The sequence below is a fragment of the Grammomys surdaster genome, unplaced genomic scaffold, assembly GCF_004785775.1.
Source record: "Grammomys surdaster isolate TR1022 unplaced genomic scaffold, NIH_TR_1.0 205, whole genome shotgun sequence".
Classification (NCBI taxonomy): domain Eukaryota; kingdom Metazoa; phylum Chordata; class Mammalia; order Rodentia; family Muridae; genus Grammomys; species Grammomys surdaster.
In genome coordinates, this window is record NW_021604650.1 from 2,525,045 (window position 1) to 2,540,740 (window position 15,696).

General features: G+C 50.7%; 2 protein-coding genes across 3 annotated transcripts in view; one reads left to right on the plus strand and one right to left on the minus strand.

Moving 5' to 3' along the window:
* Positions 1–132: 132 nt before the first annotated feature.
* Sart1 (spliceosome associated factor 1, recruiter of U4/U6.U5 tri-snRNP) lies at positions 133–8,641 on the plus strand. Of its 2 annotated transcripts, XM_028770977.1 has the most exons (20): positions 133–508; positions 2,542–2,599; positions 2,863–2,918; positions 3,401–3,527; positions 3,631–3,736; positions 4,087–4,164; positions 4,266–4,365; positions 4,452–4,594; positions 4,702–4,908; positions 5,303–5,427; positions 5,506–5,639; positions 5,722–5,864; positions 6,220–6,393; positions 6,510–6,620; positions 6,828–6,915; positions 7,260–7,350; positions 7,455–7,590; positions 8,170–8,259; positions 8,356–8,477; positions 8,564–8,641. In XM_028770977.1, exons 1-20 carry the CDS (start codon positions 193–195, stop codon positions 8,580–8,582), a joined length of 2,424 nt encoding a protein of 807 aa, XP_028626810.1. In that variant the 5' UTR covers positions 133–192; the 3' UTR covers positions 8,583–8,641. The 2 variants fall into 2 exon arrangements, with proteins under 2 accessions (XP_028626810.1, XP_028626811.1); XM_028770978.1 differs by lacking the exons at positions 133–508; positions 2,542–2,599 and having other exon boundaries at positions 2,879–2,918; positions 3,360–3,527.
* Positions 8,642–14,626: 5,985 nt separating this feature from the next.
* Eif1ad (eukaryotic translation initiation factor 1A domain containing) overlaps positions 14,627–15,696 on the minus strand; it is a 9,598-nt gene continuing 8,528 nt past the window's right edge. The window contains exon 6 of the mRNA XM_028771015.1: positions 14,627–14,864. Coding sequence (XP_028626848.1) covers positions 14,795–14,864 — 70 coding nt within the window. The 3' untranslated portion in view covers positions 14,627–14,794. The remainder of the gene's footprint in view (positions 14,865–15,696) is intronic.

Below are 15,696 nucleotides of genomic sequence, written 5' to 3' on the forward strand. Positions count from 1 at the left end.
ACCTGACAGGCGGGAACGCGCACTCCCAATTAGTCCCTCCCATGAGCCTTTGGAGGTTCCCAGGCAGGATCCGGAAACAGCCGCTCTTAGTTTCCGGCAACAGGAAAGGGGCGGTCGAGCGACCCGGAAGCGTTCCCATTTTGCGTCGTCTGGGCTCGGGTAGCGGCCCGGCTCTAGGCAGACGCACTAATCATGGGATCGTCAAAGAAGCACCGTGGGGAGAAGGAGGCAGCCGGGACGACGGCTGCGGCTAGTACCGCGGGCACTACCGAGCAGCCGCCACGGCATCGAGAGCATAAGAAACACAAGCACCGGAGCAGCGGCGGCGGCAGCAGCGGCGGCGGCGAACGACGGAAGCGGAGCCGCGAGCGTGGGGGCGAGCGCGGGAGCGGGAGGCGCGGGGCCGAAGCCGAGGCCCGCAGTGGCGCGCATGGTCGCGAACGAAGTCAAGCGGAGCCCTCGGAGCGGCGCGTGAAGCGGGAGAAACGCGATGACGGCTATGAGGCCGGTGAGGGCGGGGCAGAGCGCGGGGGCGGGGCAGGGTCTTGGGGTGCGCGGGACGGAGGGTGCAGGACGACCTCGAGGGCCTTTCGGCCTCTTGTGTTAAAGACTCCCTTTGAGGGTTTGGGATTAAACATTGACTTTTTCACGGTTAGCTTCAAGAAGACAGGAGTCTTCTTTTTCCCTGTCTTTCTGTCACTTCACAGTAATGCATTGGGTGGGTGAATGAGGTGGAACGAACATGCACAGACAGACTAATGGTGTTGGGCTCATTGCAGAGACTTGAAGCAGTAAGATAGGCTTGGGTCTGAACACCAAGGGGCCGGTGCTGTAAGTTCTGTTGAGAAATTTGGCGTTTGTTATGAGGATGGTAGGAAGCTAAGCATTTGAGTAAGAAAGTGACTTGATTTGCATGATATTTTATGAAGATCAGTGGGTTGAGAGCTTGTCAAAAGTAGGATCAGAGATCAAGAGATCAGGAGGGCGGTCCAAGCAACCAGGTGAGGGGTAATAGTATGCATGTTTCTTCAGGCAGTGGGGTGGAGAGAAGTGGAATTAACAGAATAGGGAAAGCACTCCTTGAGTTTTAGTCTGCGTGGCCTGGTGAGTGGTGGTGTCATCTGTTGGAAATGAGTTTAGAAGAGAAGCAGATTTGAGGTAGGAATGACACCATTTTGAGAGAACTTTGTGGTTGATATGTATGGGAAACTCTACAGTTTAAGTGGGATCGAGTGACTTTGGGCTGGCGTGTCTTCAGGAAACTAAAGAAGTGCCTTAGAACATGTGGAATGAGAACGAGGGTCGGGAATAGAACCCGATAAATCTCAGTTGTGGGCAGTCAGGTCATAGGGTCTATGCAAAGAGATAATTGTTGGACAGTGTCACACACAGGAGGACATTAAGCAAAACCAAACCTTTTAAACAAAAGATTATTTTTATTTTATGCATTTGAGTATTTTATCTTCATGTGTCTGTGCCTGTGGAGATGAGAGGAAGGCATTGGATCCCTTAGAACTGAATTAGATGGTTATGAGTTGCCACATGGATTCTGAGAACCAAACCTGGGTCCTCTGTAAGAACAGCAAGCTCTTACCACTGAGGCATCTCTCCAGTCTACAGATCAGAACTTTTCTTGAAAGTAATCTGCTAGTTGGAAAAAGGGAGACTTGGGCCTTGAGAGATCATACAGAAAGTGGAGTGGTGCTGAGGTGGAGGAGAAAGAGACTGTTGGGTTTAAAGAAAAGGAGATAGGCTGCAGCGGTGGAATAGGCAGGGAGATTTTTGAGAAGATGCCCTCCTGGTGGGGCCTGGTTGGGGGAGCTAAATTTGATGCATCTTCCTCTGTCTGGTGTGTGTTGAAGTTCTCTTGTTTGCGTACGTATCTGTTCATGTATATACTTATTTACTTACGTGCATGTCTGGCATGGAACGCTGCTGTGGAAAGTGCCAGAAGTGGTGAGCAGTGCTGTGCAGTTGAAGGTAGAGTTTTAATTCTGGTGAGGAATAGGACTTCATGGGGGAGGTAGTCCTTGATTTTTTTATAGAACTTTATCATAACAAGAGCAGAAAGGACAGTGGAGGCTGAAGGTAGAATATGGAGATTTGGAGGGCCACAGTGAGGGATGCAGAAAGTAGACTGTTGGGTTAGAAAGGAAGGTATCACTGGGCAGTGGTGGCGCACACCTTTAATCCCAGCACTTGGGAGGCAGAGGCAGGCAGATTTCTGAGTTCAAGGCCAGCCTGGTCTACAGAGTGAGGTCCAGGCTACACAGAGAAACCCTGCCTCGAAAAACCAAAATGTGTGTGTGTGTGTGTGTGTGTGTGTGAAGGTATCGGAAGAGGCTGTCCTGCCAGGCCAGGGCTTGGGTAGGAGCTGTCAGGGAGTTCAGAAAAAGAAGGCTGCTGTTTTCTCCTGTCATTTTCCCAGGTGCTGGTGAGGGCCCTTGTCTTTGACCTTGTAGCTGGATCAGCAGTGTTGCTTCTTGGTGCAGCATGGACCAGGTTCATGGGCCCCTTAAGTCATTCTCCTTTTTGTTCTAGCTGCCAGCTCCAAAGCCAGCTCTGGAGATGCTTCATCACTTAGCATCGAGGAGACCAAGTGAGTGCCAGCGCCTTTTGTTTTGCTTTTCTGTGAGAAAGGGTGCACCTAGGGCAGCCTACAGAAACCTTTTCATTATGAATGAAGCCAGTTAGAGTTAGAAGGGCCAGATGAGTCAGGTAGCCATCCAGAGAAGCTGTAAGACCCAAAGGAAGGAGAGTCTCCCTGATCAGGTGCCTTGTTCTTGTCTCCTGCCTATCCTCTAATGCACTTGATGTCCCATTTCTCAGGTAGATGCTAATACTTCTGTCTCTTGTCTTCAGTAAACTCCGAGCGAAGTTGGGGCTGAAGCCCTTGGAGGTCAATGCCGTTAAAAAAGGTGAGTGCCAGGCAGAGGAGCGGGCTGGGCTGGGGCGTCTGACAGGAAGACAGTGGGTCTTGCATATATTTAGTCAGAGGCCCAAGACTCATTTGTATTTTAGTGGGGATCTGACATGTGTTTCTCTGGGTGCCCTTGATATCTGCACTCCGGTGTAGACAGGCTAAGGGATATGCATAATTGCTGTAGTCTGTCTGAGTGGTGTTAGTGTTTTTTAAAACAAACATACATACCAGAAAATAAGAAAAACAACAACAACCCACATGATTTAAGAAGCTCTGGAAGGCATAGAGGGAGGGTTTCTGTCATACCATGTGGAGTGATAAAAGTGGGGGATGAGGTAGGAGTACAGAGGTGAAAGGGTTCTTTCCCCTCTCCTGGCCCCTTCTGGCCCCTCAGCTGGAAGGAGCAGGGTGAGTGGCTCCCTCCTCTCCCCACCAGCCATGGGCAAGCATAGCCTCACGTCTGGGCCCCCCTTCCAGAGGCGGGCACCAAGGAGGAGCCCGTGGCAGCTGATGTTATCAACCCCATGGCCTTGCGACAGCGTGAAGAACTACGGGAGAAGCTGGCAGCTGCCAAGGAAAAGCGCTTGCTGAACCAAAAGTTGGGGTGAGGGTTTCCTGGCCAAGGACAGAGAGAAGATTGCTTCCTAATTCCTGGGTTGGGCTGGGAGAACACATCTGGGTTCCCTCCTAATTGTCTTCCTCCTCAGGAAAATAAAGACACTGGGGGAGGATGACCCCTGGCTTGATGATACTGCAGCCTGGATAGAGAGGAGCCGGCAGCTACAGAAAGAGAAGGACCTGGCAGAGAAGCGGGTGAGAGCACCTGGCAGTATAGGGCAGTTGCCAGAGGTGGCCTGTGCTCAGGAGTGGTTGGCAGGGGTGGCCTGTGCTCAGGGGTGGTTGGCAGGGGTGGCCTGTGCTCAGGGGTGGTTGGCAGGGTAACCTGTGCTCAGAGGTGGTTGGCAGGGTGGCCTGTGCTCGGGTGGTTGTCAGGGGTGGCCTGTGCTCAAGAGTGGTTGTCAGGGGTGGCCTGTGCTCAGGGGCATATGGGTTCTCCATGGCGCACTGCAAAGCCTGTCCTTTTGTATAGCTACTTGGTGGCATCTTGGGTGTCATTTGGACACTACTGATGAGGTCACTGGCCATGCTTTCTTTTGCCACAGGCCAAACTACTAGAGGAGATGGACCAAGAGTTTGGTGTGAGCACTTTAGTGGAGGAGGAGTTTGAACAGAGGCGACAGGTGAAGTTCCAGCTTCCAGAGAATATCTGGTAGACACTAGTTTAATTGTGAGCGTACCAGGGTTGAGTGGCTTCTGGCTTCTAACTTGGGTGGTTCTGTAGGACCTGTACAGTGCCCGAGACTTGCAAGGCCTCACTGTGGAACATGCCATTGATTCCTTTCGAGAAGGGGAGACTGTGGTCCTTACCCTCAAGGACAAAGGTGAGCTGAGCTGGTTACTGTGTGTGGGACTAGACACTGTTGAGCTGGGACAGGCGGTGACTGCCGGCTCTGCTCCATCATCTCAGGGGTACTGCAGGACGGGGAGGACGTGCTCGTGAATGTGAACATGGTAGACAAGGAACGGGCAGACAAGAACGTGGAGCTTCGGAAGAAGAAGCCTGACTACCTGCCGTATGCGGAGGACGAGAGTGTGGACGATCTGGCACAGGTTGGTCTGTGCGGCAGCAGCTGAGTAGATTATGTTTGCTAAGAAATCTGGAGTGCCATGGCTTCTCAAGAGCTGGCCTAAGTCCCAGCCACCCTCTTGTCTTACAGCAAAAACCTCGTTCTATCCTGGCCAAATATGATGAGGAACTGGAGGGCGAGCGACCGCATTCCTTCCGTTTAGAGCAGGGTGGGATGGCCGATGGCCTGAGGGAGCGAGAGCTAGAAGAAATCCGGACCAAGCTGCGGCTGCAGGCTCAGTCTCTGAGCTCTGTAGGGCCCCGGCTTGCTTCTGAGTACCTCAGTCCCGAGGAGATGGTGAGCCTCTCTTTGCTTTGTGATGGGACAGTTCTGCCACTTCAGGTCATGAGCTGCCGACAAGCGCTTGGTGGGGGAGGGTGGTGGTGGGAATCTGAGTGTTAACATAGGGATCTATCTCTCTCTGTTCCTGGGTGAGCAGAAAATGGCCGCCCAAGGAAGGTGTTGATGGACAGGGAGCGTTGAACCAGATGGACCTATGTTTATGTTCTAGCTCTGTTCCCAAGCAGCTTGAGCACTGGGGGAGGCAGCCTGGGGCGCCCATGTGGGATGATGGTGCAGCAGCCTCCTTCAGGGCTTGCTGCAAGAAGCAATAGGAACATGAAGCTAGATAGGGTTCAGGACTTTGGGGGGGCCTGTGTGTTCCATACCAGTCCTTTGCTCTTCTCTGAAGGTGACCTTCAAAAAGACCAAACGGAGAGTAAAGAAAATCCGAAAGAAGGAGAAGGAGGTGATAATGCGGGCCGATGACTTGCTGCCCCTTGGCGACCAGACTCAGGATGGGGACTTTGGATCCAGGTTGGCTTGGACACAGTAGTGGGTATGAGGCTTGGGCCAGCTTAGGGGACATTTACTGAAAGTGTGTCATTCTCCTAGGCTTCGGGGCCGGGGTCGTCGCCGAGTTCCTGAGGTGGAGGAGGAGGTCCTTGAGGATGAGGAGAAGGACCCTGTGGCCCAGCCGCCACCGTCCGATGACACTCGAGTAGAGAACATGGATATCAGTGACGAAGGTTCGGGTGGCTGACAGGGAGTGCAGTGAGTCTGTGGGTCACAGCAGTCGTGTGAGCAGGTGTCTCCTCATGTCTCCACCAGAGGACGGGGGAGCTCTTCCATCAGGGTCCCCAGAGGTGCTGGAGGAGGATGAAGCAGAGCTGGAGCTGCAGAAGCAGCTGGAGAAGGGGCGCCGGCTGCGGCAGCTGCAGCAACTGCAACAGCTTCGAGACAGCGGGGAGAAGGTGAGGCTGAGCATGGGTGTGGTACGGGACCTGTCTCTGAGTATGTAAGGTGTCGTCACAGGAGCACCCGCACTGCGCCAGAAGTCTCCTTTGCTTAGCATCAGGCTAGGACCAGGTTTCTAGATTTCGGTTGTCTCCAGTGTGGTTCTGATTTCATAGGCAGATGGGAGCCACTTGTGGGTTTGGACAGAGTGAACCTGCAGGGGCCAGAGAGGAAACGGAGCCCGGTTGGAAGATCCTTCATGGGTTGTGGGAATTGCTTATTTATTGCTGTGAGGGAGGATCTGTGGGTCTTGAGTCTCTGTGGTATCACCCCAGAAACTTGGGGTCTGCCCACAGCTACTGCCTCCCCCAGGTGCTGGAGATTGTGAGGAAACTGGAGTCTCGCCAGCGAGGCTGGGAGGAGGAGGAGGATCCTGAGCGGAAGGGGACCATCGTGTTCAATGCTACTTCCGAGTTCTGCCGCACTCTGGGGGAGATCCCCACCTATGGGCTGGCTGGCAACCGAGAGGAGCAGGAGGAGCTCATGGTGGGTCAGCTGCTCCCCTGACGTGCTATCTTTAGGCTGGTGACTTCTGGTTCTAGTGCTTAAACGTAGCAGGTAGGGTTGAGGGTGCCCATGCTGACACTGACTTCTGGTTCCAGGACTTTGAAAGGGATGAAGAGCGCTCGGCCAATGGTGGCTCTGAATCAGATGGGGAAGAGAACATTGGCTGGAGCACTGTCAACCTGGATGAGGAGAAGCAACATCAGGATGTGAGCACTGATGGGGCATGGGTGTGGGGACCCAAGCTAGTCCAGTGCCTGAGAGCCTCTGCCCATCCATAGACGGGGCACTAACTTTCAGGAGCCTGCTGCGGAATCAATTAAAACTGGTCCCACAGCCTGGTACCCGGTGGGGATGACCACTGGATAGAAGGGGTGGGGCAGCCTGCTCACACTTTTCTCTCTTCTCATCTGTAGTTCTCTGCTTCCTCTACCACCATCCTGGATGAGGAGCCCATTGTCAACAGAGGGCTGGCGGCTGCCCTGCTCCTGTGTCAGAACAAAGGTGTGGGCTCAGGGTGGGAGCCTTGGCAGTGTGGGTACCATAGCAGGGAAGGGCACCGCGTGGTGTTCTCCTGTCTCAGTGCTTTGAGCAGCTCCCTACACCTGGAGCCTCTCACTGCCGTTCTCCTCTGCAGGGTGGGAGGCTGTTCCTCTTCTGTGCCTTTAAGGCTCTGAGCACTTGAAGTGGCCTAACTGAACAAATACCCTGGAGTACAGGTCCCAGCTGTGCTGCTTCCTTAGGGAACTACTGATCTCTCATGTCTGTCAAGATGTCACATGTTTACTCCTGAGCAGGGCTCTTAGGGACTCATATGAAGCTGGATGTCACAACTTCTCTGTCCCTAGGACTGCTGGAGACCACAGTACAAAAGGTGGCCCGGGTAAAGGCACCCAATAAGTCACTGCCCTCAGCAGTGTACTGTATCGAGGATAAGATGTAAGTGTGGTGGCGGGGACATGAAGCTGGGCAGCTGTGAGCAGAGCTGTGAACATGGGGTAGGTAGCCGCCAGCTCACCCGGAGCCCCTCTGCCTCGGTCTAGGGCCATTGATGACAAGTACAGCCGACGAGAGGAGTACAGAGGCTTCACCCAGGACTTCAAGGAGAAAGATGGCTACAAGCCTGATGTTAAGATTGAATATGTGGATGAGACTGGCAGGAAACTGACTCCCAAGGAGGTGAGCAGGGTTGTGTGGAGATGGTCAGACCACAAGTGACTAGGTCAGGGTATAGCCATCATCCCCCTCCAGTGAGGTAGGAGTGCAGGGGCCTGATTGCCCATCAGTTAGGGCCTGTGAACTCTGCCTCTATTGCTGACTTTGGTGGGCACAGTACAGCAGTTTCTACAGGCTGTCAGGAAGGTTATATACCTGTGCTGACTGCCATAGCTGAAGCCCTGTGCCCTGAGGGCATCCATCGTTGGGGGCAGCATCCAGACTCCTCTGTTGACTCTCATCTCTACTGTATATGCTTGTTCCACATTTATTGGGTTTAGCCCCAGCTCCAGAGGCAGGCTCACTCTGGATTCTTAGCACTCAGGTCGTACACATGACCCATGTATCCAAGGGCCATCCTGAAGGTGTGCAGAGGAGGTCTGGATACTTGTCTCATCCTCTTTTCTGTCTACCATTTGTGGAGTCTGGCCCTGGGTTGGGTGACTCAGCGCTCGTAGTCACTGCTGTGAAGCTCCCCATGGACACGTGGCTCTGGGTTGGCCTGGCATTTCTGATGCTTCTGCTCATGCTCTGTATCCCCAGGCATTCCGGCAGCTGTCCCACCGCTTCCACGGAAAGGGTTCAGGCAAGATGAAGACTGAGCGGCGGATGAAGAAGCTGGATGAGGAGGCGGTGGGTCTCGGGAGGGAGGTGGGGTTCCTGTATTTTTGGGTGCTGTGTGATATGCTGGGCCTGCTCCCCCTGTTCTGAACTACTGTGGCTCCACAGCTCCTGAAGAAAATGAGCTCCAGTGACACGCCCCTGGGCACCGTGGCACTGCTCCAGGAGAAGCAGAAGGCCCAAAAGACACCGTACATTGTGCTCAGTGGCAGCGGCAAGAGCATGAATGCGTGAGTAGGCGCCTGCCTGGGGCTGGGGCGGAGCACTGCACCCCTTCTCCAGCCTTACACCCCTCATCACCCTCTTCTCTCTGCAGGAACACCATCACCAAATGAAGCTGCTCTCCTCTCTGTCCCAGATGTAATGTTAAATAAAGTTCCCTCCTTATTTTTTCCTCTTGGTTGTGCTTGCAGTTTAAAGGCTAGACCTAGGAAGCAAGGCCTCAGTTCACTCACAGTCAGTTCTGCGATGTGGCAAGTCACTGAGCCGTCTCTAGCCTCAGCATTGCTGTCCGAACAGTCAACACCTGCTTCACATGGGGCGCCAGTGAGCTCTCTGATTCACATTCAGTGGTGTACAGGAGCCAGATGGGGCTGCTCCTTGAGCCTGTGTGATTGAAAGTCTGCTCTCTGCCTGTAAGGCTGGCCATTTAATGAACAAAGGAGATGAGAGACCAGCCTGGACCCTCAAAGGACATTCCTCTGTGAGCTGACTCAGTTGTAACAGAAGCCCCTCCACCCAGTGGTGTGGGCCCTGTAACACTCTGGTCAAATTGGCTTCTCAATCCCAAATCATTGCGGTTTTCAGACTGGTCACATGGGTTTTGGTAGGCCTGGGAGAGCCATTAGCTACCCTGTAATTTTCCTGGTTACACAGTTTTCAGGGTACCAAGGATTGCCTAGCCTCTCAAAGGATAGAGGTGCCACCTCCTGTCCACTGTGCTACCATGGCCTTAGTGGAGGGATGAAGCTCATCCCAGGACTGAGGTAGGGCTTACCTTGAGTGCACTTGTGGGCTGAGCCACCCTGGGAGGTACCCACAGCTGTACCAGGAAAGACGGGGTTTCTGAGAAGGCACTGTGGAGGAACCCCAGCCAGCCATCGGCTGTGCAAGAACCCTTCCCTATGGGTGGCTCCTTTGAATTAGATGAGTGCCCTGTGTCACTGAAGATAATCCCACATGGATCACTGGTGAGTGTATCAACTAGAAAAAAATGACTTTTTTACATGTAAGCAAGAGACAAACTCAGTTGCTTGTAAGTGACACTAGGTAGCAGTTCCTGAGGCATAGTCCATGAAAGAGGTCAGGCTAGTCTCTATTAGTGTCTGGTTCTCATCTGTGTTCTCTCGGCTGTTCCCTTTGAAGATTGCCTGTGGCTTTGGGATGGTGGTGGTAGTGCAGGATTGGTCCAGTTCTCTTAAGTCTGAGGTGCTTGGTTTTGGTGTGTAGTGTCTATAGCCATTGGTCAAAGCTCACTTTTTTTTTGAGACACGTTTCTCTGTGTAGCCCTGGCTGTCCTGGAACTGTAGACCAGGCTAGCCTTGAACCCAAAACTCTACCTGCCTCTGCCTCTTGAGTGCTAGTGTTAAGGGTATGTGCCACCCCCACCCAGCTAAAAGCTCACACTTATTTTCAGGGTTGGTGCTGTTGCTGTCACATCGTAGGGAAAAGAGGGCCTAGGGGCTACCAAGTAGCAGGTGACTTGATGCCAAGGACAGACAGGACCCAGGTTTGCTGCTCAGCAGATGGGGAAAGTTAGCAGCTTACATTTGGGACATGGGTCTAATGGTGGTGGCGGCAGTGGCGGTGGGGGTTGTTTAGAAGCATTAAGCTTTGTTAAGAAATCATCTTTCAAAAAAAAAAATCATCTTTCATTACTTCTAGCCCTCTCCTTAACATGGTACCATGGTGCCATTCTAGCATTCCACATGAATTTAATAGGCATATCTTAGCTCTCAGGGTGTGGTAATGAGAACCTCACGTCACAGACCAGAAGCCTGATGCCAGCTGTGCCGTACTCCTTGATCTGGAGTCCTCATCCCTTCAGGCCATGCCTGTGTCTTGCCGAGGTCCCCCAAAGGTGATCTTCCAGCCTGGGACTCTGCCTTCAGGTTTGGCCCACATGCCTAGTAGGTGGATGTGGCAGTACCTGGGGTTTCCAGGGTTACCCTGACATTAGTAACCAGGAGCAGGAGAGCTACACAAGGCGAGGCAGGAGAGTGCTCTGGGCTCAGTGGCAGTTACGGGAGTTCTTCCATCTGTTTCTGAATACTTTGAAATTTTCCATTGTAGAGCTAAGAACACATTGGCTTAGGAACAGAAAGTGCCCTTTTGTTGAGCTTAATACATGAAGAAGGACATACCTAACAGCGCTGATCCCACATCCATTGACAGAATGGGCAAATAGTTGATACTGTTGTGACTGAATGAAAAATGTGGTTGCATCTTATGGATGAGAAGGTAGCCAGACACAAAACTGTGCCTGCTTCCAATCACAACATAATGGGCAAGTTTAATTACTGTCAGAGGTCAGAACCATACCGTAATTGGGGATGGATTCTAAAAGGTAGCAGGTTAGTTCTCTAACCCCAGAAATGCCTCTGTGACCAAAAATGGCCCACAAAATAGGTTTTCTGCTCGAACACTTAATATCAGAGGTAATAATTACTGTCCTGTTTTCTGTTAATAATTTTTCTTTTTGAATTGAGATTATTAAAATTTTTAATGTGTATGGGTGTTTTATCTGCCTGTGTTTCTATTCACATTCATGCCTGGTGGCTGCAGAGGCCAGAAGAGGGTGGCAGATGCCCAGGAACTAGAGTGACAGATGGCATTGAAACCTGGTTCATAATCACTGAGCCATCTCTTCAGCTCTCCCCATACCTAAAGCAATAAAGTATGAGTTTATTAAAAGATACTTTATTGGGGGCTGGAGAGATGGCTCAGTGGTTAAGAACACTGACTGCTCTTTCAGAGATCTTGAGTTCAATTCCCAGCAACCACATGGTGGCTCACAACCATTTGAAATGGGATCCAATGCCCTCTTCTGGTGTGTCTGAAGACAGCCACAGTGTACTCACATACACAAAATAAATAATTCTTAAAAAAAAAAAAGATACTTTATTTATTTAGCCGGGCGTTGGTGCCGCACGCCTTTAATCCCAGCACTTGGGAGGCAGAGACAGGCGGATTTCTGAGTTCAAGAGTTCGAGGCCAGCCTGGTCTACAGAGTGAGTTCCAAGACAGCCAGGGCTACACAGAGTAACCCTGTCTCGAAAAAACCAAAAAGAGAAAAAAAAAGATTATTTAGTTGTTTGATTTTTTTTGAGACAGGGCTTCACTGTATCTCTGGGTGACTTAGAATTCACTCTATAGACCAGTCTGGCCTTGAACTCAGATCTACCCGCCTCTGCCTCTTGAGTGCTAGGATTAAAGGCGTGCACCACCACTGCCTGGCTAAAAGACACTTTAAACATAGATCGTAGCACAAGGGTTAAAAGGCAGAGAGCAAGATTAATATAGGTGAATACAATTGTTCTCTTCAGACACACCAGAAGAGGGCATAGGATCCCATTACAGATGGTTGTGAGCCACCCTGTGGTTGCTGGGAATTGAACTCATGACCTCTGGAAGAGCAGCCAGTGCTCTTTACCACTGAGCCATCTCTCCATCTCTTAATACTTTTTATACTGGTCATGAAGTTACCTTTGGGGTGGTTTTTTATGAACATACCTAACACGGGTGTTGGAAAGCAAACTCAAGCACTGTTGAAGACCAAGTACTTTTTAACCGTTGAGGCATCTCTCCAGCCTTGATTCTGGCTCCTTTACCTCCATATTGTGCAAGAATTAAGCCATATATTGGGATGGGTGTGGTGGTGCACTCATGATTCCATCTGCTCAAGAAGCAGAGGCAGGAGGATCATTGCAAGTTTTGGGTCAGCCTGAGCTATATAATAGTGAGACCCTGTCTCAAAAGACAAAGGGAGAATTCGTGTGTCTCTGGCGTTGCCTTTGAGCTGTGTGTGCAGTAATAATCTGTACTTAGTTGCTTGGGCTCCTTTGTTCTGTTAAGCTGTACACAGCCTTCAAAATTGCCCCTACTATAATCAAGCTTCATTTTGTTTTAAATTATTTTATTTTTTGAGATTATGATTACATCCATTTCCCATTGCCTTTCTCCTACCAAGTCCTATATACTCCCTTTGTCTTCTCAAATTCATGACCTGCTTTCATTCACTTATATCCACCCATGCATGTACATGCATACTCCTAAACATGTAAATACAGCCTGCCCAGTGTATGCAGTGTCACTTGAGTGTGTGTTTTCAGGGCTGGCCGTCAGTTGTCTTTGTCCTTCAGTGCTTTAGCTAGGATGTTGTGAACCCACCACCACCACCATTGCAGTTATCAGGGAGCCTCTCGGACCATGTGGATGACTTCCATCCTTTGAAGTGTTCTTTCTAGAGGCTCCATCTGTCCATGTTGAACCCTGTGTTCTGCTGGCCCAGCTATCTTCCCCAGGTTTAGGATGGAGTAGTCACTCATACCTCATCAACATGTCTCCTCCAGTCAGGCTGGGCTGTGGCCTCTTCCCCACCCCTAAACTCTTGACATGCCTCATGCTTGGTTTTGAAGTTCTTTAGCCCCACTCAGGCCTCAGAGCTTTGGTAGGCCTTCTCATTTCCTCCCCATTCCCCCCTGGGTGAGCACCCATATATACTGCCTATGTTCAGACCTGCCTCCTCTGGGGAAGCAGAGAAACAAAAAGTCCTGTGCTAATGTGAGCTCTACCTCTGGAGATGTCATCCAAAATGGCTGATGTCAGTACTGGTCACAGTGAAAGAGGAAGCCAAGAGATGGAAGGCAGGTGGTCAGGACTGCCTGCTAAGGACCACAGAGCAAGACAAGTGTGGCCAGAGTTGTGGGTGACTGAGAAGACAGACCCTTATCTAAGTCTGGGACAGAACTGGCTAGAACTCACACAGAAGAGGAAGGCCCTTGAAGGCTTCAGAGTGGAAGCAGAGCAGTCTGAAAGTTGTTGTTGAAAGCTGAAAGCTCCTGGTGCTTGCCAGGAGATCCTTCCAAAGAGTGCTGTAAGAAGGCCCTGGGGAGATGGTAGCACTGAGCTCTCTTGTCCTTCACCTATTTCACAGTGGTCCATGGCCCTCTGAATCACAGAGCAAGAAGGTTTTAAGGAACACACATAGCCACAGTTGTTCCCTGCCTTTCAGTGTGGGCACATTTAAACTGAAAGACAACCATGGCAGGTTACCACCCCACTCTACGGGATGCACTCCCCCCTGATGCTTCTCTAGCTTGTAAACACGGAGGGGGAGGGGTCCTGCTGCCTCAGTGGACACATTCCACAGCATGGAACCTGCTGAAAGCTATAGAGCCTCCATTTCTTACTTGCTTTCTGTGCCTTGACCTATGACTTATGGTAAGCTAAGTTTTTCACAGCACTCTCAAGCACAAGCACCGATAAAAATGTCTAGACTATTGCTCAATACACTGAAGGAAGTTGACCCTTTAACCCTGAGTCAAACTCCTTAAAGTCCCAAGTTTGCTCCATTCCTGGACATCATTTCCAAAGAACTGGGAGAGCCACCTTTCCCTCCCTGTCTGTTCCATGCCTCCATGTTCTATCCCCACAGATGCTACTGTCCATATGTCAGGGCAGGCGGTGCTTCTTTTATTGCACTCCTAACTACCCTACCTCTGGAAGGTTGAAAGCAAAGGCTTGTGGGAACTGCCACTGTTTTGGGAATGACTCTATTTGAAAATCCAGCAGAATGAAACACCAGTGGCCCACCAGAGTTTCAGTTGCCACTGGGACACGTGAACTTTGAGATGGTGGTTCTTTATTGTATGAGCGAGAAGACAGGGTCCTGCAGCCGTCGCAAAGCTGTCTTGCTATGTGGATATGCTTATTGTGAGCCCCTGCTGGTGGATTCCAGATGTGCTGGCTGAAACTGCTTGTACTATCATAGGAGTGTGTGAGTGTGTGTGTGTGTGTGTGTGTGTGTGGATCATGTAGATGGAGCCTTCAGCACACAAGGAGAAGAGAGCACACTTCTCACACAGGAATTATTAGAGCAGAGTACACTGGTGAGACCCAGTGTTAAGAACCTGTCACCACCCTGAGTGAGTGGTAACTGGTGGGTATCCAGTGAGATCAAAACAAAGCAGGTATTTTAGAAAACGCCACTGAAGGCACTGATGACAGGATTTCCTAGATGTTTTTATTAGAGCTGGTAATCATTATATATTACTTTTCTTGCTGAGGCAGGATTTCTGCCTCCATTGGACCCCTGCATGCACTCACATTTGAAAACCACCACAGTGTCTAATCATATGACTACACAATTAGATAATAATGAAGGCTTAGTTAGGATTTCAATGCAGTGAACAGACACCATGACCAAGGCAACTCTTATAAAGGAAGCATTGGGGCTGGCTTACAGTTTCAGAGATTCAGTCCACTGTCATCGGGGCAGGAAGCATGGTAGTATGCAGGCAAGGAGCCAAGAGTTCTCCATCTTGATTCATAGGCAGCAGAAGGGGACTGTCTGCCACGTGCAGCCAGGAGACAGCTCTGAGTCCACACTTGCAGAGCTTGAGCATAGGAGATAGCAAAGCCTGATTACACAGTGATGCACGTCCTCCAACAAGGCCACACCCCCTAATAGTGTCACTCCCTATGGCCAAACATTGAAACACATGAATCTATAGGGGCCAAACCTATTCAAACTACCACAACGGCCAATAAGGGAACACAGAAATCATGAAAAAAATAACAATTTAAGTCGGGCGGTGGTGGTGCACACCTTTAATCCCAGCACTTGGGAGGCAGAGGCAGGCGGATTTCTGAGTTCGAGGCCAGCCTGGTTTACAGAGTGAGTTCCAGGACAGCCAGGGCTACACAGAGAAACCCTGTCTCAAAACAAAACAAAATTTAAAAATAATAAAGGTTGGTGGAGAGGTGGCTCAGCAGTTAAGAACACTACTTTTGCAGAGGACCCAAGTTCTGTTCCTAGTACCCAGGGCTGGCAGCTTACAACTGCATTTAACTCCAGCTCCAGGAGATCCAATGCCTCTGGCTTCAGTGGGTACCTGCACACACACACACACACACACACACACACACACAATTTGAAATAAAAAAAAAATCTGGGCTGGAGAGATGGCTCAGTGGTTAAGAGCATTGACTGCTCTTCCAAAGGTCCTGAGTTCAATTCCCAGCAACCACATGGTGGTTCACAACCATCTGCAATGGGATCTGATGCCCTCTTCTGGCATGTCTGAAGACAGCCACAGTGTACTCATCATATATATAAAATACATAAAATCTTAAAAAAAAAAAAAAAAAGAAGTAAGCCGGGCAGTGGTGGCGCACGCCTTTAATCCCAGCACTTGGGAGGCAGAGGCAGGTGGATTTCTGAGTTCG